This window comes from Sciurus vulgaris, assembly GCF_902686455.1.
Source record: "Sciurus vulgaris genome assembly, chromosome: 18".
NCBI lineage: Eukaryota > Metazoa > Chordata > Mammalia > Rodentia > Sciuridae > Sciurus > Sciurus vulgaris.
Genome location: NC_136479.1, coordinates 33078427 through 33103682, shown reverse-complemented (window position 1 = coordinate 33103682; position 25256 = coordinate 33078427). Strand labels below are relative to the sequence as shown.

At 54.0% G+C, this 25256-nt stretch overlaps 2 protein-coding genes across 8 annotated transcripts; both read right to left on the bottom strand.

Moving 5' to 3' along the window:
• Positions 1-216: 216 nt before the first annotated feature.
• TRIP6 (thyroid hormone receptor interactor 6) lies at positions 217-3982 on the bottom strand. Of its 3 annotated transcripts, none has more exons than XM_079121640.1 (9): positions 3498-3982; positions 3142-3269; positions 2893-3030; positions 2290-2673; positions 1924-2017; positions 1659-1828; positions 982-1160; positions 603-723; positions 217-488 (listed from the first exon to the last, which is right to left on the bottom strand). In XM_079121640.1, the coding sequence occupies exons 1-9, from the start codon at positions 3604-3606 to the stop codon at positions 357-359; spliced, it is 1455 nt and encodes a 484-aa protein (XP_078977766.1). In that variant the 5' UTR covers positions 3607-3982; the 3' UTR covers positions 217-356. The 3 variants fall into 3 exon arrangements, with proteins under 3 accessions (XP_078977766.1, XP_078977768.1, XP_078977767.1); XM_079121642.1 differs by having other exon boundaries at positions 3142-3219; positions 3498-3801; XM_079121641.1 differs by lacking the exon at positions 2290-2673.
• A 140-nt stretch (positions 3983-4122) lies between these two features.
• On the bottom strand, positions 4123-23357 carry SLC12A9 (solute carrier family 12 member 9). 5 transcript variants are annotated; one of them, XM_079121638.1, is made up of 14 exons: positions 23338-23357; positions 12518-12740; positions 12179-12313; positions 11677-11808; positions 10965-11273; positions 10269-10376; positions 10051-10162; positions 9363-9520; positions 9173-9255; positions 8826-8950; positions 8485-8677; positions 8168-8342; positions 7525-7671; positions 4123-5400 (listed from the first exon to the last, which is right to left on the bottom strand). In XM_079121638.1, exons 2-14 carry the CDS (start codon positions 12696-12698, stop codon positions 4511-4513), a joined length of 2748 nt encoding a protein of 915 aa, XP_078977764.1. In that variant the 5' UTR covers positions 12699-12740; positions 23338-23357; the 3' UTR covers positions 4123-4510. The 5 variants fall into 5 exon arrangements, with proteins under 5 accessions (XP_078977764.1, XP_078977763.1, XP_078977761.1 ...); XM_079121637.1 differs by lacking the exon at positions 23338-23357 and adding an exon at positions 16907-16953; XM_079121635.1 differs by lacking the exon at positions 23338-23357 and adding an exon at positions 13507-13662.
• Positions 23358-25256: the final 1899 nt, after the last annotated feature.

Below are 25256 nucleotides of genomic sequence, written 5' to 3'. Positions count from 1 at the left end.
GTCCATAAACAACTTTAAAAAAAAATATTAAAAAAAAAAAAAAAAAAAAGAACCATGTGGGGCTGGGGAGATAGCTCAGTTGGTAGAGTGCTTGCCTCACATGCACAAGGCCCTGGGTTCAATCCCCAGCACCAAAAAAAAAAAAAAAGAACCATGCAATCTGGGATGTGGATCTCACTGGGCTGCTGAGATTCAGGTGAGACGTGGTTATGAAAGTGTTTTGTAAACTCTTAAGGCATTATTATTTCATGATTGGATAAAGAAGACACACAGCATTTGGTGACAGAGTTGTAAAGGTAGATGTCAGGGAGGCCAATGGATGGGGACTGAGTTCATAGCAGGTTCTTCTAGAAGACTCAGCAGTCAGTGGTGACCGTGGCCGAGAGCTCCTGGATGCGCCAGGCACTGCAGGCCTTGCACAGGATGTGCCCGTCCAGTGGGTAACAGCCCTGACATTCACCCTCAGAGGATAGCAGCAGTCCACACTCCTGTTGGAAGAAGAAACAGTTTTCATCAGCCCCAGACTCCCAGATCCCTTCATTCGAACCCTACCAAGCCTGCTGATCTCTGAGAGCCCCCTGCTCTTATCCAGGCCCTCTCACCTCGCACTTGTAACAGCCAATGTGAAAACTGCGATCCAGAGCAACAATTCTCACCGTCTCCTCCTGACCTGGCTCAGGCATGATGGCCCCACCACACACCGAGCATCGTGGGGCAAACTTCCTGGGGTATAAGGAAACCAGAGAGGCTGTCAGGCCTCAGGGTCGCAGGGATTTCACAGTGAGCCTAGAGAAGGTAGGATATAGCGGGAAACAGGAGGGGCCAGAGTCGCAGTCTTGGGTCTTGAGAAAGAGTGATGTCAAAGAGAAGAGAGAGGTCCAGGAGTTGGAAATGGGAAGGGCCAGCCCTGGGACATGAAGCATAGGTAAGAGATATGGAAAAGGTCAGACATCTCGAGGTTGGGCAGGGCCCAGGCCTGACCTGTGGAAGTCCTCAATGCAGTGGATCTGGCTGGTGGCATCCACTGTGAAAGGGATGCCATCCAGGCCACGGTGGCACACCACACAGGTGAAGCAGCCAGGGTGATAGGCCTTCCCCATAGCCCGCAGGATCCGGTCCAGGATGGGCTGGGAGCACGTGGAACATTTCTCCAGGGTGGCCTGTTGGAAAAGAGGACAAGAAGGTCAAAAGGAAGGAAGGCACCGTGTCAACCCACCCATCTGTGTGTGTGTAGCCCCTGCATGTGACTCAGTAAAAGGGAGACTTGAGCAGGTCTGAGTTCACATGCCAGCATTACAGCTTCCTAGACAAGAACCTTAACCTCTCCGAGCTTCCACTTCCTATAGAACCAATCAATAGCAATCTCTGCCTCACAGGATGTTGTGGGAATTTCACACAATCCCTTAACTCTAAAATGCCCCCCATGTGTAAGGGACCCTGGTCCCTCTCCCCTAACAGTCAGTATTCCAGCTGAATTCCTAACAGTATTCCTAACAGTCAGTATTCAGCTACTTCATTCCTCCCTTCTTCTTGCACATCAGATAGGGTCCCCCAGCGTCCAGCCCCATTTCTCTTTTGGGCTTGAGTATTTGGTTCCCCTCTGAGTGGAGGCCCCCAGGTGCCGACTCTGGCACCAACCACCGGCCCCAACCACTCACCACATAGCAGCTCTCGCAGTATGCCCTCCTCTCCACAGCGTAGAAGTGCTGACCCCGGAGCTGGGCCCGGCATGTGGAACACACGAAGCAGCCAACATGGAAGACACGGTCAAGGGCCACAACGCCGGCCCCATCCCCAACCACATCTTCTCCACAGCCGCCACATCGACCTGAGGACAGGGAGGGATGGAGTCATTCTGCACAGACCCAGGATGTCAGAATCACGGTCTTTCACCTGTCCCATCCTACCCACGAGTCAGCTCACCAAAGTACTCCCCACTCGGGGGGTGGCTCATGTCGTGCACCATCTTCTTGGTCAGTCTCTCCAACTCCTCCTCTGGAGGCTGGCTCAGAGGGACCTGGACGTGGGAATCAAAAGAACTGAGTGCCACCTCTAGCCCCTGATGCTGTAAAAATTACCAAGGTCGGCCAGGCAGTTCCACCCAGAGAGCTCATCTGAGAGCATCTCAGCCCAGGAGCCAGTGGGCAGCTCCCCTCCCCTCTGTACGTCCTGACCCTTAAGCTCTGATTCTACTCAAAACTCAAGACCTTCAACAGCACCCAGCCCCCACCCCCCAAATCAGCATCCAGTTGTCTATGAGGGCCCCAAACCTCAGTGCCACCGGCTTACCTGGGGCCCATGCCCGCCTCCTCGTCCTCCTCCTGCAGAGCCAGAGACCCCAGCAGCCTCCTCCTTACCCCCTGGCCCTGGCTCGCGGTGGCTCCTATAGCCAGCCCCCCAGACTTCACCTCGGCCTGGGAGAGGAAAGTGGGGGCCTGGGAGGGGCCCAGAGGCCTGAGAGGCCCCCCGCCTGGGCGGGCCGCAGCCTCTCACAGGTTGTGCCACCTTCACTTGAACAGGGAAGGCAGGGCCGGCTGGGGTGCTGGCAGTAGCATAGGAGGCTGGAGTGGGGCCCCCATAGGGGGATGCTGGGAGAGGCAGGGGCGGCACACCCCCTCCATTGGGCTTCAGGGAGCCAGGGCGGTAGGCAGGGGGCTGAGAGGGCTCATAAGCCTGGGGAGAGAGGCAGAGCAGCAGCATAAGCAAGGCCATAGCCTGGAAGCCCAGGCCACGTGGGGTCCCCAGGGAAGCCCTTGCTTTTGACAGGGTCCAAGTCCTCCAAGGGCCCCTGTTTCCTCTACCGGAAGGAAGGGAGAGGGAAGGTGAGGTGGAGGCAGACTAGGACTGAAAATGCAGGGAAGCGGGGGGCAGGGACAGGAACAGGGGAGTCACCTGTCGGTCTGGTCGCCTTGGAGCATGGCCCCGACCCCCATCCAGCTCAGCCAGCATGCTGGTCAGCGAATCTATCTCAGCATCCAGACTTCCTGGGCGCAGGCCCCCCCTGTCTGGGGGGAGCCCCTGGGAATGGAGCTAAAGCAGGGAGTATGCAGGTCACAAGGTCCCCTCTCTAGCCCTAGGTCCTGCTCGACCTGAGCTCAGGGCGGGTCCCCCTGTACACCCCACCCCAAGCCCGGTTCTCACCTGGGAACGCTGAGGTGCTCCATGAGAACCCACCCAGGTTGGCCCCCGATCCTCTGGTCCCCCCGGGGGCTGGTAACACTGCTCAGATGGGAGGGAGCAAAAATTGACCCTGGGGTGAGGCTGGAGTGCTGGGGTTGGGGAAGAGAGACCGGAGGTGGGCATGGAGGAGAGGAAGGTGCACCCTCTTGGAGGCCACCCTCTCCACCTCTCTTCTTCCTCCCTGTGCACCTGGGAACCCAGGGAGGGCTCAGGCAGCTGGCCACAGCTGACCTGGGGAGGGACAGCAGGAAACAGGCAGGACAGTGGCAGAAGTGTGTGTGCTCGGTGGCTCTCGGTCCTCTCCGGGGCTGCCTTACCTGCTCCTTGGGCTGGTGGAGGCCCGGGAGCGCCTCGGGAAAGCACTCTCCCCTGAGGCACTCTGGCGGGCTCCGGCTGCTTTGGGGGGAGCCAGGTGGGCCCCGACATGGCCTGGAACGGGGACTCCAGACAGCGATCAGGGCCCCGCAGAACACCGGGGCGGTGGCCCAGACCCCTCCTCTTCCGTCCCACACCTCGTTTGGGACTCCAGGAAAGAAACTTTTTTCTGGCTTTTTTTTTTTTTTTTCCCCTTCCTCCCCAATTTTGGGGACGGCCACGCCTCCAGTGACGTCACCGCATTCCTGGGGGAGGGTCACGTGGCCCCCTAGGCCCTAATCTGCCATCCCTCCCCGAGTCGAGTCGGCCCCCTCCTGCCCAGAGGGGAGGGCTCTCCTCGGGAGCCAAGGGGGGGGGGGGGGCGGGGGCCTGCAGGCAGCTTGGGGTGGGAAGCGCAGGCTCCGCCAGCCTCCAAGTCCGAGGATTCCCCCCAGGCCCAGGGCCCCAGCTCTGCACGTGGCAGCCTCCCTGTGGGTTGCTGGAGGCTCCTGGTCTCCACCCCCATCCAGACCTCTCCCTTCCCACCGCCTCCCTCTCACCTCCCCGCCAGCAGTGCTCAGCCAGACCTTAGTGTTTCGGTCTTTTATTCATGGTCAGCAGAGTTAGAAAAATAAAACAGAACTAGAGCATCACCACCCCAGGGGCCTGTGCGTCTGTCACGAGGATGGGGACACTGAGGTAGCCTAGAGTCGCAGAGGAGACCAGCCCCTCCCGTCAAGGCACCAGTAAAGGGAGAGGCCCAGCTGGGGAGAAGGGCTGCAAATGCCCCGCAAGGTGGGAACAGCCGCCCAGCATTAGTGCACTAGGTCCCTCTCTCAAAGAAGACGGAGCAACGCCGGAGCCCGGGATCCCCTTAAAACATCCGCCAGGTTCTATGACCCAAGGTCCTGGACAGTGGAAGGCAGATCGTGCGTTAATCATGATGAGCATGGGCTCTCTCTAGCCACCCAGAGCCTCAGAGGTCAGTGCAGGTGACAGGAGTGACACCGTGAATGAGCAGAGTGGGGCCCAGGTCTCGACTCAGAGTCTCCAAAAGTGCCAGGTAGCGGGGATAGCGGGCAGGATCAGCAGGCGGCCGAGGCAGGTACAGAAAGGTGAGGGCCGTGGCAGGACCCTCTCCTCCATCCCCACCCTCGGGCCCCCCAGGGCCCCCTCCAGAGCCTCGTCCCTGCTGGGCACGCACCAGGGCGTTGGCGCTGAGGGCCAGGGCCTCGGCCTCCGCGTCGCCCCGCCCACCATTCACAAAGTCCCCTTCCTCCTCCTCTTCTGGAGACCCAGTCCCAGCACCCTCACCCCACACCACCTCCTGCACCTCAGCCCGGATCCTCAGTTGGCTCAGCAGTGCCCGGAGTCGCCCCTCGGCCGCCCCGGGGGCCTCCTGAGGCCCCAAGCACAAGAAGATCCGGAGCCGGGCACTGTGCCAGGCAGGCACCATTCCTAAGATGGTTGCCATCTGCAGCAGGAAAAGGCCACACACGTCCACGTAGCCAGGCCCACCCCGGGGCCGCAGCAGGTTGAGGGGCCACACGTCCACGTGATGAAGCTGAGCTGTGCTCCAGGAACCCCGGCTCAGCCGTTCTGGGGGCAAGGCCCCACAGGCCCGCGCCAGAACCACGTTCTTGTTCATCTTGAGGGCGTCTGCCATGGTGGCCACATAGTCCTGGGGGCTGAGAGCCCGGGGGCTCCCAGGAGCCCGGGGTGGGGGGAACAGGGTGCTCAAGGCTGGGGACCCACCCTCCCCGGTACCATCCGCAGGTTCAGAGAATGCGGGGTCCATGAGGAAATGGTCCTGTGGCGGAGCATCATCGTAGAAACCTAGGACCAATGTGTTGGGCTTCATGCCGCCTGGGGGCAGAGGGGGAGGCAGAAAGGAACCAACAGGAATCAGGCAGAGGCTACAGCACGCTGATATGCACCCACTCACACCACTGTCATCGACGTGTGTCAGCCGTAAGGTATTAGGTCCCCACTGTGCCAGGGCTCTTAGGGCGGCATCTCACATGCTTGCAGGATGACTTAGTTTTCCTACACACTTTCACATGCATCTATCTGATTATCTCCATGGCTGATCTTTTCTACTTAAATAGACAAAGTTCCCCCTCGGATTCTTTCAACGCGGGAGGGCTGGTGATGCTGGAGCCCAGGCTGTTACCTGTCGCAAGCCAGGAGCAGCACACCTTTCTCCGGATGGGAGATGCGAGTTGAACTCCACCCGGCAAACCAGACGCCCCTGTCATTCAGGCTCATGGCCTCAACCCCAGAGAAACAGCACCCCAGGCCCCACAGAGGGAGGATCAGAAAAAGTGCTGGGCTTTGCAGTCTGCTTCTATTAGTGCAAAGCCCTGAGAATGGTGGTCCACAGCCTGGTCCTGAGAGGACAGAGCCAACATCTGCGTGAAAGCTCTTTGTATTTTTGTTCCTTTGAACCTTGAAGTAATGCTATGAGATAAGTACTGTTTATGTCCCCCTTGTGCAGATAAGGAACCTGAGGCACCACAGGTGAAGTCACTGGCCCAAAGCCTCACACTGGTGAGTCCCAGGGCGAGCAGATGAACACAGTCCGCCCACACCAGAGGTCGTTCTCTGGGCCACCACGCTGGGTGTGGATTGACCTCAACATCCCAAGTCTCTGTCCACAAGTTCTGGTTTTTTTTTTAATTTTGGAACCACCAGTGTGAAATTGGGTTATTCCCCTCTTCAACAGGGCTGAGTGTACAATGAGACTCAAGAGACCTCTTCTGCCAGGCGTGGTAGCCACACCTGTAATCCCAGCAGCTTGGGTGGCTGAAGCAGGAGGATCACAAGTTCAAAGCCAGCCTCAGCAATTTAGTGAGGCCCTCGACAACTTAGGGAGACCCTGTCTCTAAATAAAATATTAAAAAGGGCTGGGTCTGGGCTCAGTGGTTAAGTACCCTGGGTTCAATCCCTGTACCAAAAGAGAGAGCGCTTCTAAAACCCCTTTCTCATGAAACAGTAGCTCAAAATCTATGAAGAGATCAAATCCTACATGCTCAGAAAGTTTACTATACAAAGGAAGTCCCTTCCCTCTTGTGGGAATCATCTTCCACAGGAGAAGTTTCATGAATACAGTGGTGTCTTTGAACAACAGGAGGGGCTGAGGAAAGATCAGGCCCTCAGATGCTGGGGTGGGGGGCTCAACATACTTAGTACTGTTCCCAAACCTCTCAGCAAGCAGGAAGTGCAGCTGATCTTGCAAATTGAACTAGTCACAACCCCTCCTGAGCATTTTCCTGGGTTCTAATTCACATCAAGCAGGGCAATGTCCAATGCTGTTGAACTTTAGCCACATTCTAAATGAAGGAGGAGGTGTGCACTCAGGTGACAGATGCCAGTCTTGGGATTAAGGGAGAAGGAAGAGGCTGAGCATGGTACCTCAGAGGAACCTGAGGTACAAGGCTGGAGACCTCAGCACTAAGGATCACAAAGCTGGGACTGTTCTGCTCCATCTAGAAGGGTCAGCCCCACACACCCTCCAGCGTCGTTTGTGGTGTCAGGGACCATGTTATGTCCCTCCCCACCACTTAGGCCCTTTCAGGCCTGGCTTAGTTACCATCTCTCCACAAAACCTTTGCTGGCCACATCAGTGCCTGGTGGTCATGCTTTTTCCGAACCCTGGTGGTTAGCAACCATCGCTTCGCTGGAGTAGTACAAGACTCAAATAATTCTCCCATTGTCCCAAGAAATACACTCATCAGAGGCTCTCCTCCAATTTTTGGCTCAGAAAAAAAAAGGGGGGGGACAAAATAGTATCACCCCATTATCTAGCCTCTTCTGTTAGACCCTATCGCACCCTGTCTGTGGCTGTTATCGTCGAGCGCTGTCTTATCTGTACTATGCTGTGAGTTCTGTTTGCAGTGTTGCAATCTGTGGTTTAGCCTCTGTGGGAAGGGAGCTGAGATTCGGAGGGGCCATGGAGGGAGCCAAAGGGACCCAGAGAAGGGCACTCACCAAGGCCCGAGATTCGCAGCAAATGCTGAGCCCCCTGGCGCACAGAGGCTGCCAGAGTGAGGTCCACGAAGGCCTTCACTTGGGCCCGGTCCACCAGGCTCAGCCATGCCCCGTATTGCGGCTGTACTGGGTCCGATGGCAGGGAATCTGCAGAGAAGGTAAACAACACTGTGAGCCAACTCACTGACTCTTTTATTTTAGAGTCCAAATCCCAAATGGGTGTGGGCAGGCCTGTGGGTGGTTGGAGGATAATTTAAGAAGCATGAGGGGCTGGGTTTGTAGCTCAGCAGTAGAATGCCTGCCCAGCACATGTGAGGCAATGGATTCGATCCTCAGCACCTCATAAAAATAAATAAATAAAATAAAGGTATTGTGTCCATCGCATTAAAAAAAAAAAAAAAAAAAAAAAGAAGTAGCAGCAGCATGAGCTGGGCACCGTGATGCACACCTGTCATCCCAGTAACTTGGGAGGCTGAGGCAGGAGGATCAAGGCCAGCCTCAGCAGCTTAGCAAAACCTTGTCTCAAAATAAAAAATAAAAGTACTGGGGATATAGGCCCAATACCAAAAAAAACAGAAAAAAATGAGGCATCTGAGGTGGAAGCGGGAGAGGAAGGGTGGGAACAGGTAGAAGGGCCACTCACCAAGGTCTCCAAGGATGACATGGCCCAGCACATAGAGCCCTCCCTTCTTGAGCTGGTTGGCCAACCGTAGCAGAGGCAGGGCACCCCGGGGGTTCCCCACCAGGAGCAGCAATTGGGGCCGCCAGAATTTCACATGCTCCTTACGGACGTCCAGGCGGAGCAGGTACTTCCGCACCTGGGAACAGAGGTGAGGCGATACAGAGGAAGGGCTTGAATGGGCAGCCCCCTTTCAGCCCCTCCTGGACAGGGACACCAATTCCTGGGCAAGGGGCTTTCACAGACTGCCTCCCCAACCCTTTCCCGCAAGCACCCCCAACCTGGTGGAAAAGCAAGGCCTGGCTGACATAGCCCCAGCTGCTGGGGCCTCCTCGCGCCGTGAGCAGGGCAGAAAGCAGGCCCATGAGAAGCAGGGAACCGCCGGCAGCCCCAGGGCTGATGAGGAACATCATGAGCAGGCAGGAGGCCACCCCCAGCAGGCAGGTGTGCCAGGAGAAGAGGCTGAAGGTGGGGCTGGGGTGGGCAGAGAAAGAAGGGAGGGGACTCAGGGCTGGTGTTGAACAAAGGGTAAGTGCTGCAGGTGCCAGCCCACCCCCTGGGGCTCAGTCGGTCCAATTCCTCCCTCCCTTTCTTTAGGGACACAGGCATCTTAGCTTCTCACCGGAAGTTAGGGGCAGAGGCCCACTCCAGGCTCAGGCAGGACAGGTCCACCGCAGCATAGGCTACCAAGTAGAAGACAGTCACCACGGCAGCCAATGTGTTCAGCTTCCCTACCAGAAGCACCAGCTGGGCAGGGACCAAGAGGTGGGGCATTGATCCAAAGTGCTGACACGCCCCCCCACCAAATGCCAAAGCTCCCCAAGAAGTCCCAATGAACACCATGAAAAAAGTGTACCCCCACCAAATGCCACCATGGCCACCATTTTATATGCGTCTCCCAGCCTACATGTAAGCCTGATTCTGATCCTCCCAGCTACAGGACGGGGCAACTCAAAGAGGGAGGTTTACCTGTACTAGGCCCCAAGAATACAGGACGGCCCCCCAGGGGTTTCCCCCTCCGGACACAACCTTGGCTGGTGCCAAGATCACTCCTATAAAAACAGAATCATAGGCGATATATCAGCTTGGGCCAAGTGCGGACCGAGACAGACTCAAGAGCGTGTGCTCAGAGCTGGCACAAAGACAGAGGGGGACAAACCAAAGAGGTCATCCTGGGCCAGGGCATGCAGGATGCGGGAGGCACCGATGAGTGAGCTCATGGAGGCTGAGAGTGACGTGGCATAGATGCCAATCAACACCAGCGGGGGCCACAGGCTGATAGATCGAAAGAACCCATAGTCTTCCTGCAGTAGGATCCTGGGAGGGAGGATAGAGGAGAGGCTATGGATGATCAAGGAGCACCCATCAGAAGGTCCTTGAGAGAAAATTCCTCACAGCATTGTGTGGTTGAGCTTGGTCCTCTCAACTGACCTCAACCGTGATCATAAGTATCACAGTGATACTGACTCTATCAACATGCCGAGGGCTACACTTGGCATTCAGTGGTCTTCGCCAAACTGCCTTGGTCATTCCCAATGGTACATGCATGAGAGGCAGAATATTTGTACAAATGCAAAGTACTAGAAGACCATCCCCCCATGTCCACCCCCAACTAAGTGCTCACAACTAAACCAGGTTCATGGCAGCTGCTGGCTACTGGTCAGCTACCACCATGTGATAGCTCCGTCTCTCTCCCAGTGGGAAAAAGCATCCTCATGCCCCCACCCACCAATAACATGGGTACCTGCTCCCCAGTCTGTGCTTCTGGTGGTGATCCAGGGGCACCAACCTATGCCAACACCCACCCCACTCCCTCGAGGGCCTGGCTCACCCCATCCCCCAGGTACCTGTCACAGGTGAAGCTGGAGAGGAAGAAAAGCAGGATGTAGATAAAGAAGGTGTAGGCAACAGCGATGATTGTGCCCAGAGGGATTGCCCGGCTGGGGTCCTTTAGCTCCCCTGGAGGGAAGGGAGCAGAGGGAAAGAGGTCAGCCTTCTGCTGTTTCCCCATATCCTTCAGGGTGGCATTCCCACTCACCCAGGAAGCTGCAACAGAGACTCTCACCTGACATATTGGCACCAGCCATGATGCCCGTGCAGCCATTAAAGAGGACAGCAAAGACGCTCGCAAAGGTCATCATGGCCCCTGTGGTGTAGTCCTCCGCATAGCCAGCTGCAAGGGATTGTTTCAGGGCAAAGAGGATATCAGCGTCCCTCTTGGGATCCAGGCATCAAGGTCCTTCGATTCCACAATGCCCATCTCCCCTCCACTGCCCTCATGGAGACCCCAGCCCTGACCCCTCTGCTGTCCCTGCATTGCCTGCTCCCTAATTCTCTGCTTCTTCCTACAGGCTCAAATCCACACTCTTTCAAAACCTGCTTCCCTTCCCTGCTCCCTGCTATCTGAATTCCCCTGCCCAGCCCAGAACAGATATTCTGCCCCTGTCTTCAGCAGCCATGGGCTGGTCCCCTCCTCCGCCTGAATCCCTCTGGGTCTTATTGTGTTACTTGTTTCCTGAATGCACATCTTATTTCTCCAACCTGCACTCAAGTTCCTCCAAGGCAGAGCCTGCTTTGCGCTCTCTCCACTGGGGCCTAACTCAGCCAGACACATTTGCAATCTGCCTGCCCTGTGGAGTCCAGACCACCTGCCCCTGGTTCTCTCTGTCCCCTGGGAATCTCCTCCTGGATTCTAAGCACCCAGACCCCATACCTGCCCACCTCTCACTCAAGGACCCTGGCACCACAGTGCCCAGCTCACCACCCAAGTTGTCCTTCAGGGTGCTGCTATTGAAGCCGGTAAAGTGACCAAACCGGGGTGGCAGCGAGGAGCCATTGGTGCCAGGCCGAGGAGTTAGGCGGATGTCCTTTGGGCCCACTGCCACAAAGCTGACCAGCACTGAGGCCAGAGAACCGGAAACTAGCAGAAATGTCAGGAAGGAGGCACGGGCATAGAGGCCAGCTCCCAAGGTGCACACACCACCCACAAGGCCCAGCAGCAGGGAGCCATAGAGCAGGTTCCAGCCATAACCCTGGGGCAGGACCCGGATCCCACTAGGCCCTGTGGCATCTGGAAAGAGGAAGGGATAGAGTTAGAAGGCACAATTCCAGGGAGGGCCCCAACCCCGGCCATGACCCAAAACAGAACCAGACCCTCTTCCTAACTGCTGTCCAAGAGCCCATCTTCCCCACTTCCCCATTGAGATGCTTTACCCTAGCATCCTAGTTCTCCCTAGTGAATACCAATCTTGCTCTATCAATATGGGGATTAGGGTAGTTTCCCTGAATAATTGTTCCTGCGGGCAAGAACAATCTCTGGGATGTCCACATTTCCTACAGGAGGCTGGCCACACAGGAGAAGAAAACCAGGTGAACTCTCCCTCCTGGAGAGGGCTCTCGTACCCTCACGATCCCACAATCCCAGACCCTGCAAACCCACAAGGCTGCCCCCACCAGGTTGGGAGAACACAGACCAGCTCCAAAGACATCAAGCACAGCCTCCACCAGTCCCAGCAAGGAGACAGCACAGCCGCAGACGTTGGCCAGGTAGAACATGAGGCCAATGCTGCCTCCGACCTCAGGCCCCAGAGTCCGGCTGATCATGACTAAAAGTAGAAGCGAGGGGGAGCGTTAAGGGAAAAGAAACTGAAAGGGAGCATGAGGAAGGGGCCATGACCTGAATCTCTCTGGAGCTAGCCTCCAGGCATTGTCTCCCTGCAAACTGCAGCTCGGTTCCCTGTGGTGATATACCCAGGTGAAACCACCTCCCAGCCACATATATGCTCTGAGCTCCAGTTTTCTCATCTGTAAAATGATTACTTTCTAATGGAGGAAATTGCTACATGGGGCCCTGCTGGTCTCCTTCATCCCAGCCTTCCTGCTGGCCCTCAGCAGATGGAGGATACTGGCCCCTTCCCCATCCACCCCTGGAAGACACAACAGCCCAGATCCCCGTCCATCCAGGTGGGAGGATACAGTAGGCTCCACCCCCTCGCACAGCTCCATTGGTAGCGATGGCACAGACAGAGAGGACCGTGAGGGCCAGGATGAAGTAGGCAACCAGGAGCATGGCCAAGGCTTGCAACAGCCCAGCGTGGCCCACCACGAACCCTGGATGAGAAGGGCACACGGGTCACAGGGCCACCCCACCACCACCCACTGCCCGCTCCACTGGGAAGCAGAATTCCAGGGCAGAGCTGCACATAAGGCGACAGAGGGCCTCCTCCCCAAGTCCTCCCTCCACCCTCTCCCCCAGTCTCATTCCAACCACCCTTACCCATGCCCCACCCCCACCATAAGTCCTCCCCTACTCACCAATCCTCAGGAAGACAACTATACTGAACATGGACAGGACGGTGGGCACCACCACACCCAGGAAGGTGGAGAGCTTCCGAGGGGACGTCCCTCCAGGACCTCCAGCTCCAGACGCAGGGAAGGCAGACCCCTCATCCCCCAGGAGTCTATAGGCCAGCAGAGGTGAGTTCTCGCTGGCCATGGCTGAGCCCAGGCAAAGGAAGCCACAAATGGGTTCAGTGGCCTGTTAAAGAGATTAAGCTGCATCGAGCCCCCACCCACAAAAAAGGGGGGGGGGGGCTGTAAGGAAACTTACATACTCACTGGCAGAAAACACACACACACACACACACACACACACACACACACACACACACACTCAACTCAAAAGCGCCAGCAAGGCTGCAGATGGTCCCAAACACTGTCCCCAATCGTGAACCCCAATCCGCTCTGCATGGGTACCAGGACCCCTCCCAGCTCCTGGAGGCCACCCCTTCCCATATTCCTGAGACCAGGGATGGCAGCGGCTCTAGAAAGGGACATAGGTCCCCTGGCAGCCCAGGCTTCTCCAGCCTATTCCCCCTTAACTAGCGGTACAAGAGGAAGCAAATACCCCAAAAGGGAAGTAAGTTACCGGCAAGCAGCCCTCCTCACTCCCTCCGGCAGAGTCCTGGGCCACCCCTTTCAAGTCCCACATTACAATCACCTCACCCACCGGCAACAAGAAACTTCCAAATCTTGCAAAGCCCCGCCCTCCGTTATCCCCCTCCCTCAACCCATCTCAAGCCCCCTCCTCCCCAGAGCTTCGCAGGATTACGCCCATCCACACAAGGCGCCCCCTCAACTCTACCAACCCGACCCCCCTCCCTCGACCACCAAAACAGAAACCCAGGCCAGCTCGCAGCGCACACACAAGGTCTGGGGGCCTCCCACCCCACCCACCCGCTCCTGCCCACTCGCTCCCGCAGCGGGGTGCAGGGACCAAGCCCTCCTTCGCCGGCCAGGCGCACCCCTCAGGTCGTCGCAGCAGGGCGCTCACTCACCACCCGCGGACGCAGCCGCGCGGGGATGATCCCCGCACGCCGGTGGGGTCCGCTACGCGCGGCGGGGGCGCGGGGGCCGGAAAAGACAGCCGGCTACCGGGATGCCAGGCCCCGAGCCTGCCCCCCCAGCAAGGCGCCCCATTGGTCCCTGGCGCCGGCCCCGCCCCGTGGGCGTGTAGGGGGAAGCCCCGCCCCTGGCGCTCCCCGGGCCGGCGGGGCTGGCTGCACGTGCGCCCCGAGGGGCTGGTGCCCGGCGATCCTGCAGACTTGTGTCTCGCGCGTGGCATGGGCCACGGTCCCTACAACCGCGTTACCCCCATGCAAACAGGCACCCGCCGCGCGGTCCCGACCCCGCTCAGCTCCGAGGCGCTCCCAGGAGGAACCGCCCCCTAAAATGGGTGTGTGGTTAACTGCGGAAAACGGGTGCGGTGGGCGGGGCCACGGCACCTGGCTCAGGTGCGTCGCCGGGTACTGTGGGCGACGTCAGTCGGCGCCTTCCGGAGTTCTCCAGCTTCACAGAGCCCGAGAACGTCCGTCCGGTCGTCGCCCCTCACCCCCAGCGAGGACCCTTCCCTCGGGCCTGGTCCAGCCCGCTACCTGCGGTCTTCGCTTTGGCCACGGGAGGGAGACATGGGCCGCCGGTCCGGGCCAGAGGCGCAGACCCTGATGATTCTGCCTTGGACCGCTGTCCACTTTAGTGCCTCCAGGCTTGAAATTCCTACCTCCAGCAGAGATCATGGAATCTGTGAACCCAACTGTCTAGTTGGAACCCCCTTCTCGTTCTTTTCAGGTCCCATCAACAGCAGCACCGCCAGACAGTGTTTCCTCATCTGAAAAGTGAGGTTAAACTACAACCTCCCTCTAAAGGTTACCATGAGAGTTCAGGAGCTAAGAGACACTTCAGAACAATGCCTGCATGTTCAGTAAATTATTCTTTGCATACAGTGCTGCATTAAATGTGCATAACCACTCTGTGAGGTCGGCGCTGCGCTTTCAGCTTTGCAGATTAAGAAACCAAAACTCGCACAACTTTAGTAGTACATTCCTAACTTTTATACAGACCTTTATGGTCACACCTTCATATGAGCCTCAGGAAGTTAACAGGGCTTTTCCTGCCACCGGTCCTCGGTTGCAGAGTATCTACAACACTCTCCTAGGACAGGAAGGAGTCCAGACCAACCCAAATGTAGCTCTGTCAGAAAGAGATCTCATGAGCAGCTCAATTTGGGTACTTTTAGTGGTTATCTCAGGTGCCCACACGCCTATCACAATTTTTGGTGGGTTCCACATTGGTGAGACTTCCAACCCCCTGGCCTGTCAGTCACTCGATTCTGCTTCAGAGATCTTACCCTTCGCTAGAGTTCTCTGATTTTGCCCTATACCTTGTCTTTACCAATTCTGCAGCCCCTCTTCTTTCACTAGTTCTTTTAGTACATATGTCGGAGAATTAATCTGACATCGTTAAGGAAGACTTTATTCAGGACTACTGCATTGTCTTCAAGATATTGCAACAGGCACTAAGCACAGTGGCGCAAGACTGTAATCTCAGCACTCTGGAGGCTGAGGCAGAAGGATTGCAAATTCAAGGCCAGCCTCAGCAACTTAGTGCCTGTCTCAAAATAAAATATTCAATGTGCTGGGGATATAGCTCAGCCCTGAGTTCAATACATACCAATATCTGGGAAGATATCAGACTCTGTTCTGAAGATAGTTGGGGTTTGTAGCCAGTGAGCACAAAGAGAGGGTCAGCATGTGGAAAACTACTAAAAGGAGACATCAGGTAAGGGGATTTTTGCTAAAACAAAGTAATGAGATTCTTGCTGAAGGCAGCCCAGGGTGATAAAATATGAAGGGAATTTCTCTACACTGAACAAGACAAACTGGACATATATGTGCATACCTGTAATCCCAGCTACTTGGGAGGCTGAGCCAGCCTCAGAAACTTAGTGAGATCCTGTCTCAAAATAAAATTTTAAAAGGGGCTGTGCACAGTGGCACATATCTGTAATCCCTGCGACTTGGGAGGCTGAGGCAGGAGGATCCCATGTTCAAAGCCAGCCTCAACAAAAGTGAGGTGCTAAGTGACTCAGTGAGACCCTGTCTCTAAATAAAATACAAAATAGGGCTGGGGATGTGGCTCAGTGGTCCAGTGCCCCTGAGTTCAATCCTTAGTACCAAAAAAAAAAAATTTTTTTTTAATTTTTTTAAAGGGCTGGGTGGGGATGTAGCTCAATGGTAAAGCACTTGCCTAGCAGGCACAAGCCCCTGGTTCAATCCCCAGCACCATAAACAAACTGAGTTAGACAGGGCTGGTGATGATGGGGGACGTGGGTAGGCAACTGGTCTCAGAGGAGACTGGCTAAAGTCTGGCCAAGGAGAAAGCTTTGTCATGCATGACAGCAACAATCCTGCACCTCACCAGACAACCCCCAGCCTCTTTCCATTGTTCCTCTTCCTCCTTCCCTCACATCCTCACTTCCCTTCTTACCTAACTCCAAGTCCAGGTCAATTACAAGCACTCCCTTGCATATACCCTTGCCCCTCCTTCTCTTTATTACACCTGTCTGGCAACACCACAGCTCATATGGCCTGTCCCAAGCAGCTGGATGTGACGGAGGAAACACCCAATCAGAGCAACCCGTCTCATTCAAACTCACGATCCTTAACCTCAAGCGGGTCCTTAAAGCTCCCCAGCGCCCTGAAAACATTTCTCTAGTCCTTTCACTCTCCCACATCCATAGATCGAAATTCTCACCCCCTTTTCAATCCTCCAGTGCTTCCTCCACCCGTAAGCCTTTGGCTCACTGCCTTGCTTCCCACGGCATGGAGAAAACAGAAGCCATCAGAAGAGACTCTAAAAGCTCCTCTCCACCCACCATCTGCCTCCCCGCATCAGTGCCCTTTGCCCACCCTCCTCCTGACACTATGAACAAACTGAGCATGCTCCCAGCCCCGGTCAACATGCTACTTGTGCTCCCAACACATTGTCTTTTCTTTCCACTGGGTCATTCCCAGCCGTATACATATGTGTTTTCTCCTGTCTCATAAAGAAAAGAAATAGATTTTCTTGGTTCCACTTGCCACCTGCATACCCCCTCTCCCCCCACCACACACACATCCCTCCATTTCTCTGTTCTCCTTTATAACCAGATGCCTTATAAGTTTAGGTCTATACTAGCTATTTCTAATTCCCCACCCCCACCCCCTTTACTTTTAAAACTTTCATTGGTACTAGGGACTGAACCAGGGCCTTATACATGCTGGGCAAGCACCCTACCCCTGAGCTGCATTTCTAACCCTCCCTCATTTTTTCTTACTCCCATTACACTTAGATTTTTTGCCCCTCAGCAAAAGGGAAACTGCTCACCAAGTCGCCAATGACTTCCACTTGGTCAGGGCGATGGCCTCTGGTTCCTGCATTGTTACACTAAACCACCTGCATCATCTGACGTGCCTTCCTCTCTTACACCACACTCAGCATTTCCTCCCACTTGGTCTCCGCTGTTGGTTCTTCCTCTTCTCTCATCTCAACTTTGGAGCACCCTTAGGTGTCATCAGAGGAACAGCCAAGAGGCCATTGTGAAATGGAAGCTCCACTTGAGGGCCAGTAGTTCTGTCTTCACCACTTACATCCACTGGATGAGACTGTTGACCTCTTCCAAGCTCATAGCTTTAAATACCATTTATATAACAGTGCCCTCAAGAGTGTATCTCCAGTTCGGACCTCTACCCTGAACTTCAGATTATATGTCCAACAATACAGGGGCTCAAGGCAAAACCTTTGCAGTTACACTTGAATACTCTCTCATATCCCACATCGACTCATCAGCAATGTTTTTGTCTCCACTTTGAAGACACAACCAGTATCCACCCACATCTAATCATCCTAGTCCAAGCCACCAGCAATGCACCCAGCAATTATTGCAATAACCCCTTCACTGGCTTTCCTGCTTCTGTCCTTGACCCTACAGTCTCTCCTCAAAAGAGCAGCTAAGAGTGGTGCTGTCAAAGCAAACATCAGCTCATGCCGCTTCTCTCCAAAACTCTCCATTGGCTTCCCATGTTCTTCAAAATAAACGCCGAATAACCTATCAGTAGGGTGACCTGACTTATCAACTACAGGTCTGATTTATGCCTATTGCCTTGACCTAAATATTAATAACGTTTCATTTTGCTCCGAAGTGTCTCAAAATGATCTAGATATTATGTGAACATCCTACCCCATCTGCACTTGATCCCCAATCTCTCATTTCCTGTGCATGCATTCCCCCCACAATGAACTCTGGGCTGTGCTTCAAACAATCCAAAAATGCTCTGTAGCTCAAAGAAAATGATGAGTTTCCTTTAGGTCTTCGGGACTTAGATATTATCTTTTTAGTGAAATACTCCCCGCCAATTCCTTTTTCTAAAATTGAATCACACCCTCCTCCCCATCGAATCTATATTTTTTTTCCTCCGACACTTAACATCGTCTAATATGCATTGTTTCCTTATTTTCTTGTTCACTGCCTACTCCAAAAAGAAAGTTCCACAAAACAGAAGCTCTTATTTTCTCTGCTGCCGTAGCTTTGGCGCCTCGAACAATCCCCAGTTCTAAGAACTATTCATTTGGACTGTAGCTGTAGGAACCCTCCCGGATCCGCCCACCAAGCGAGCATTCGCGAGCCTAGGGCTTGCTGATCACGTGACGGCAGCGACTCCGCCCCGCCTCCTGGGAAGGGAAGATGGCGGAGCCCTGGGTGGCTTCAGAGAGAGGGCAACCAACGAGAGGACGCTGGCTCGCCAGAGCGTCCACCCAGCCGCCTTTTCTGCGGTTACGTCCTGGGAAGGCGCGAATTCCGGGACTACGTGCTGGTCCTCCTCCCCACCATTTTTAACAGGGGCCGCGGGGGCGTGGGTACAAAGCTTCAGAGAGTGAGCTGCCTGCAACCTCTCTACCTCTTGGGATCCCCAGAGTCCGAGGCGTGTTGGAAGAAATTGAGATTCAGGGTTTTTCTCTCCTGGTAGCAATCCCTTGTCAACCTATAAGTGACTTCAGGGTGTCCGCCCACCCTCCACTTCTAGGGATCCCCAAACATAATCGGGCCGCCCCTGGGACGACCTGGACGTCTTGTAGGCCTGGGGGCTCCGAGTTAGGCCTCGAATAACAATTTCCTGGTGATTCCCATCCCCGACTCCCGCCGTGAGCTCCCCAGGATTAAGTCTGGTGAATCTGGCCCCCCTCCTCCGCCAGGTCCCTGGGGCAGATGAGCCCTTGGCCACCGCCCCTACAATTTCCTGCAGACCCAGCAAACAAAAGGCTCAGGCTCGGGAAGAGAGGCGAGGCTATGCAGGGCGCCCTTCCTGCAGGAACAGCTGATGGAGCAAAACGTCGCAGGAGGGAGCAGAGGGGAGGGATGAAATTCCAGGGATCCTGGAGGACACTGGGATGACACAGTCCTGAATCCTAGAGAGGGAGAGCATCCAGAGAACTGGATGTGGAGGGCCCAGGCCGGACACCTGGGTTTGATGGGCTCTCACCAGAACCCTGCTGCCCTGGTGGGGTGATGTCAAGCTTAGGGAATGGGGGGGGGGGGTGCGGGGGCACAGAGATTCAGGTGAGCACTCAGGCCCCCAGGCGGGAATAGTAGGGGCTGGGAGACGCCTGAAACCCTGCGTCATCTCCTCTGGGGCCCAGCCTACCTCCCCTTCGGGGGACCTGCTACCCTCTGTGCTGGCCCCACCCAGGCCAGGCTTCCTGCTCCTCCCCAAGCACAGATCTCTCCCTGCCAAGCTCCGCTAACCAGCCCAGGGGCTCTTGTCCCTTCAGTACCCTGGTAGCCTAGCCCCCAGTCACAAATACTCCTTCTTATAGTCCCTCTTAGAACCAACCTCCTGCCTGCTCCCGCCCCCATCAAGGACACAATGGTAAGGGAAAGGCCATGTCCAGTGGGTGGGGGGATGCTGGCATGGAGATGGGGGCTTGGCCTCATATCCTGTCAGCCTGCCAGGGGAAGAGAGGAAACAAAAGACTTCCCCCTGCTGGGACAATGAGCCTCCCACTACCTCCCACTCCCCCTCCACCACCTTTCCACTCCCTGCCCCCCCTCACCTTAGCTCTGGCCTCCCAGCCCCTTGGCCTCCCTCCTGTCCTTCATGCCCTCTGGTATCCCTGGCCTGAGCAGCGAGCTCTGCCCTTCCCCTTTCCTATTCCCATCAGCTCCACTGATGCTCACTCCCATTTCTGGCGGCTACTCTCAGGCCCTGCTAGTCCAACAGCAATCAGGGTCCCTTCCTCTATCCTCAGCCCCAAGGTTGGGGGCAGGGTGGGAAAGTCTCCAACAAAGGTTAGGGGGCTAAATCACACCCTTTTAACGGCCAGTGGAAAGTATTGGCTCAGCAGGAGAATAGCTCCACAGCAGAGGTAGGGACATGCCCCCTGCCTGCCCTGAGTCCTTGAGTGGGAGTCAGGAGGAGGAGCCAGGGGCCTCACAGGTTCCTGGAGGTGGGGCTGGGAGCCCCTTCTCTAGCTGAGTGCCCTGAAAGTTCACAACACTGGGTCAGGTGGCCTGAGTGCCTTTGACAGGTCGCTAAACCTTCTGAACCTGCCCCCTTGTCTTTCTGTTTTGTAAATGGGTGTCCTATTAATACCTGCCCTACCTGTAACAAGGTTCTTTATGATAATTTCAATGTTAGTGGGGGTTTTTTGTTTCGTACTGGGGATTGAATTCAGGGGTGCTTGACCACTGAGCCACATCCCCAGCCCTTTGAGACAGTTTCACTAAGTTGCTTAGGTTCTCACCAAGTTGTAGAGGCTCCCAGTAATTACAACTTGGGAGGCTGAAGCAGGAGGATCACAAGTTCAAGGCTAGCTTCAGCAATTTAGCAAGCTCCTCAGTAACTTAGTGAAACCCTTTAAAAAAAGAAAACAACAACCTACTTATAAAAAATAAAAGAGAGTGGAAGCTGGGCTTGGTGGTGCACACCTGTAATCCCAGCAGCTCAGGAGGCTGAGGCAGGAGGATGGCAAATTCAAGGCCAGCCTCAGCAATTTAGCAAGGCCCTAAGCAACTCAGTGAGAACCTGTCTCTAGATAAAATATAAAAAAGGGCTGGGGATGTGGCTCAGTGGTTGAACACCCCTGGGTTCAATCCCCAGTACCAAAACACACACACACACACACACACACACACCAGAGAAAATGTGAAGTCATGAAGTTTTCCCCAGTGGCCCCAATCTGTGTACCTCCCCCAATCCCATGCCCCATAGCTTTCTTTACCAACGTATGCCTATCCCTCCCAAATCTGGGTCTCCAACCAAAGAACTGTCCTTGAGCTCCAGACCCTTGGAGTTTGGATCCAGCAGGCTTCTGGACCTGCTGGTACACAGTGATCTAAACTCCACATGTCCATGATAGTCACTGTGTCCCCAAGCCTGAACTTGAGACATCTTGATTTCAGTTTTCCCGGCTCCCACAGCCAAGCTCCCAACTCTGCCTACTTGAGCTCTTTAGTGGCTCTTCAGTTGTCCCCCAGCCAAACCCACGCATATAACACACTCATACACAGCCATGCACACCTATTTTGCAGGTACTGGGCCCTGAACCCAGGGGTTCTTTACCACTAAGCTATATCCCCAGTCCTTTTACTTTTGGGGACCGGTCTCACTAAGTTGCCCAGGCTGGCCTCACACTTAAACAATCCTCCTGCCTCAGCCTCCAGAGTCCCTGGGACTGCAGGCATGCTCCCCTGTCCCCACACCCCAAGCCTGGCTACATGTACCCACATGGCTCTTTGGATACTGCACTGATTTTTCTGCTCTCAGTCTTCAATCCATTTTCCAAAGTTGTGCAAGTGACCTCTCTATACACATCCAACCATGTCGCTTCCTGGCCTAAAACCCCTTAGTGGGTGGCTCCCAGGTGTTCGGCCCTCTTCTCCTCTTCCGGCTCATTCACTGTCTCTGTCTTTGGATTCTGCCCTGGCATCATCCCGTTATCTGGCAGCTGTCTGAATGGGAGGATGTCACCATTTCTGTGCCCTCTATTTACTGTCCCTTCCAGTTTTTTTGCAGGGGCTGTACTGGGGATTGAACCTGGGGCACTCTGCCACTGAGCTGCATCCTTGGCCTTTTTTATTTTTTTAATTTTGGGACAGGATCTCAAGGTCCCCAGGCTGACCTGAAACTTGTGATCCTGCTGCCTCTCCCTCCCGAGCTGCTGGGATTGCAGGCATGCACTGCCGTGGCAGGCTGGTCTCTGTGCCTGCCTCCTTATGTTTAGCTCTTAACTGCCTGGGTCCTGTTGAGGTCTCCTAGCTGTTTCTACCTATGGGCTATCTGGTCCTAGAAAGCAGAGGATGGCTTATGTTCTCAGTCCTGGCCCATAGTTAAGTATTCATTAAATAACTAATGAATTGCTAGGCGCAGTGGCACACACCTGTAATCCCAGGTGTGTGGGCATGGTGGTGCCCTCTCATAATCCCAGTGGCTAGGGAGGCTGAGACTTGAGGATGGCCAAGTTCAAAGCCAGCCTCAGCAATTTAGGGAGGCCCTAAACAATTTAGCAAGACACTGTCTCAAAATAAAGTATAAAAAGGGTTGGGGAACAATAAGTTGCAGGGAGGGAAAGTACTTTGGAAGGAATAATAGAAGTACTTTGGATTAGACAAAAGAGAATGAAGGAAAGGGATGGGGGATGGGAATAGGAAAGCGTAGAATGAATGGGACCTCACTTTCCTATGTTCATACATGAATATGTGACCAGTGTAACTCCACATCACATACAACCACAAGAATGGGAAGTTATACCCTATGTATGTATGATATGTCAAAATACATTCTACTGTCATGGATAATCAAAAAGAACAAATACAATTTTTAAGAAATAAAAATATAGGGTTAAATTTTTTAAAAAAGGTACAGGGATTAGACCCAGGGCTCTTAACCACCAAGCCACATCCCAGCCCTTTTTATTTTGAAACAGGATCTTACTAAATTGCTTAGTGCCTCAATAAATTACCAAGGCTGGCTTTGAACTTTGGATTCTCCTGTCTTGCCTCCTGAGTCACTGGATTACAGACAAGCACTCTACCGACTGAGCTATCTCCCCAGCCCCTCCAGCCCTGTTTTGTATATTATTTCAAGACAGCGTCTGGCTGGGTTGCTTAGGGACTCCCTAAGTTGCTGAGGCCAGCTTTGAACTTGCGATTGTCCTGCCTCAGCCTCCCAAGCCGATGGGATTACACGTGTGTGCGGACACCCGGGACTGTAATGCTTTTTATTTTCTACTTTTATCTTTGATCACCTCTTCATATGATAATGATTTTGTAATCTTTTATTTTATTTTGATTTTGGGGATTGAACCCAAGGGCACTTTACCACAGAGTTACATCATTTTCTGCTTTTTCTGAAAGCAGAAAAATCAGTGCAGTATCCCAGTGATTATAGATTGATTATATATATCCAAATTAGTTTTTTAGTTATTATTAGATAAGTAAATGCCAACTTTATTTATTTATTTATTTATTTTTGCAGTGCTGGGAATTGAACCCAAGGCCTCATAAGAGTTGGGTAAATGCTCTACCACTGAACCACATCCCCAGTCCTTTTTATTTTTCAGACAGGTCTTGCTAAATTGCTGAGGCTGGTCTCGAATTTGTGATCCTCCTGCCGCCGCCTCCCATTAGCTGGGATTACAGGCATGCTGCACTGTACCTGGCTACAACTTACTTTTGATAATGTTAGTACCCTTATCAAATTTCTTTTGTATAAGAGCTGTAAGATTTCAGGCCATTTCAAGTGTTCTGTGCGATGGCTTACCTTAAGAACTGTTTAAATTGATGGCACTCATTAACCAGGGCCATGGAAAGAGTCAGGCAGGTAAGGCATGAAGTTGAAACTTCCAGAGCTTTGAGGTAGTAAACTTGAACTTTGGACCTGACAGGGTTAGGTAGACCAGGAGAGGGGAGGTTGAAATATGAGAAGTAAAGTGATAATTTCAACAATTTATGGTGAAAAGGGATGATTAGGTTTTTTTTTTTTTTTAATTATATATTGGAAAAGTCACAACTCCAAGACTGTGAAAAACAATTATCATAAGGTGCAGCAAAAAAGAACCCTGCTTCTCTCTTTTTGTACTGGGAATGGAACCCAGGGGCACTTAAAACTGAGCCACATCCCCAGCCTTTTTTTATATTTTATTTAGAGACAGGGTCTCGCTAAGTTGCTTAGGGCCTCGCCTAGTTGCTGAGGCTGGCTTTGAACTTGCGATGGGATTACAGGCATGTGCCGGCACCCAGGGCTGTAATGATTCAGACAGTGCCATGAATGCCAGTCTGTGTTGAACAATTCCATGGATACTTAACTTGCCTGGAAAGAGATTCTGGTGGTTTGAGGGTGGAAGAAATGATCTCACACCCATAGGATAGACCCAGGGTGGCTCCAGAGCATTACAGTGAAAATCTCAGGCGTCATCTCCGTGGAAAGGGGAAATCATGGGATTGTCATTAGCTAATAACTGACTGGATCATATATATTAAATCATTAATTTCCATCAGGCTTTTTAAATTTCATTTTTTGAGGCTAGGAGCCATGTTTTACAAATCTTGTAAACTAACAGTGATCATTTGGCACACAGTAGTTATTCAATAAAGACTTCACTTATTCATTCTTTAATTGCTATACACTAGATACTAGGAATTGGATTACATGCTGGGGGTGGGAGCTGAAGACCTGATAAGGAATAGGTTGTGTTTTATTTTCCCTTCTTCTCTTTCAGTACTGGAGATTGCTAGGCAGGCGCTCTACCACCGAGCTGCATCCCAGCCCTGCTGTTTTCTAACTGGGGCGTTTTCTTCCCTCTCTATGAGGGACACTGATCCCAGGGGGGGGAAACATAGCGTCCTGGTCTGACCAGAGCTGTTTCACCTCTTCATCCCTCAGTATCACCAGCCCCTCACTCCACCCGGCCTCATTTCCCTGTCTGCTCGCCACTCAAGCACTGTCTCCTGTCTGCATAGTGAGTTTCATCTCCCACTAAATGCGAAAAATCAAGCAGTCCAGAACCTGGAGCAGGGGGCATGTGGAGGGCAGAGTTCCGCCTGGAGGCTGAAGACATAACTGAGAGGTGAGGATCCTGGTACGGAGGCAGCGTGGGTGTGAATAAACAGGAGGGAGAAGCTGCATATGAGTAGGGGAGACTGAGCCTGGATGGGGAGGGAGGAGGGAATTCCCAGCCCCAGCCGGTCTGCCTGGCTCCAGCCAAGCCGGCTGTTTCCTGCCCTCCGTGACCCCCCACCCCGGAGCAGGACCCAGGCAGGGCAGCGAGGAAGGGCAGGGGTGTGGGGAGCACCACTTGTGTCAGGAAGATAAGTGCACAGGGACAAGAGGTCATCCAGGGCCTGCTGTCCTCTCTGGGGGGGTTAGGGCTCTTGGCAGCCCCCAGGTGTCCTGGACACCTCCTTCCTGGTGACTTGGCTCCTCAGCGCCTCCAGATACTATCCTCCTTAATTACCTTCGGAGTCCAAGCCCTTTCCTTCCAGCCCTTGGGGGCTGGACTCTGGCAGCAGCACCCTGGAACCCCCAGTATAGGCACCCGAAGTAGAAGGGGGATTGGTAGGAGGAACACAGCTTTCCTGGACCCTCCCTTTTCACTGATGGATGGGGGGAGTTGGCAATGAGAGGAAGGGCCCCTCCCAGCCATCTGAGGGCCCCCAGGAGCCAGACAGGAAACAGCCTCG

Coding starts and splice junctions, on each gene's coding strand:
- TRIP6 (XM_079121640.1), bottom strand. CDS start 3,606: ATGTCGGGGCCCACCTGGCTCCCCCCAAAGCAGCCGGAGCCCGCCAGA. Junction 3,031..3,141: donor GAGCACCTCAGCGTTCCCAG/GTGAGAACCGGG, acceptor TCCCTGCTTTAG/CTCCATTCCCAGGGGCTCCC. Junction 724..981: donor TGCATTGAGGACTTCCACAG/GTCAGGCCTGGG, acceptor CTTATACCCCAG/GAAGTTTGCCCCACGATGCT.
- SLC12A9 (XM_079121638.1), bottom strand. CDS start 12,698: ATGGCCAGCGAGAACTCACCTCTGCTGGCCTATAGACTCCTGGGGGAT. Junction 10,377..10,964: donor CCTGAAGGACAACTTGGGTG/GTGAGCTGGGCA, acceptor AATCCCTTGCAG/CTGGCTATGCGGAGGACTAC. Junction 8,951..9,172: donor ATTCTTGGGGCCTAGTACAG/GTAAACCTCCCT, acceptor GTCCCTGCCCAG/CTGGTGCTTCTGGTAGGGAA.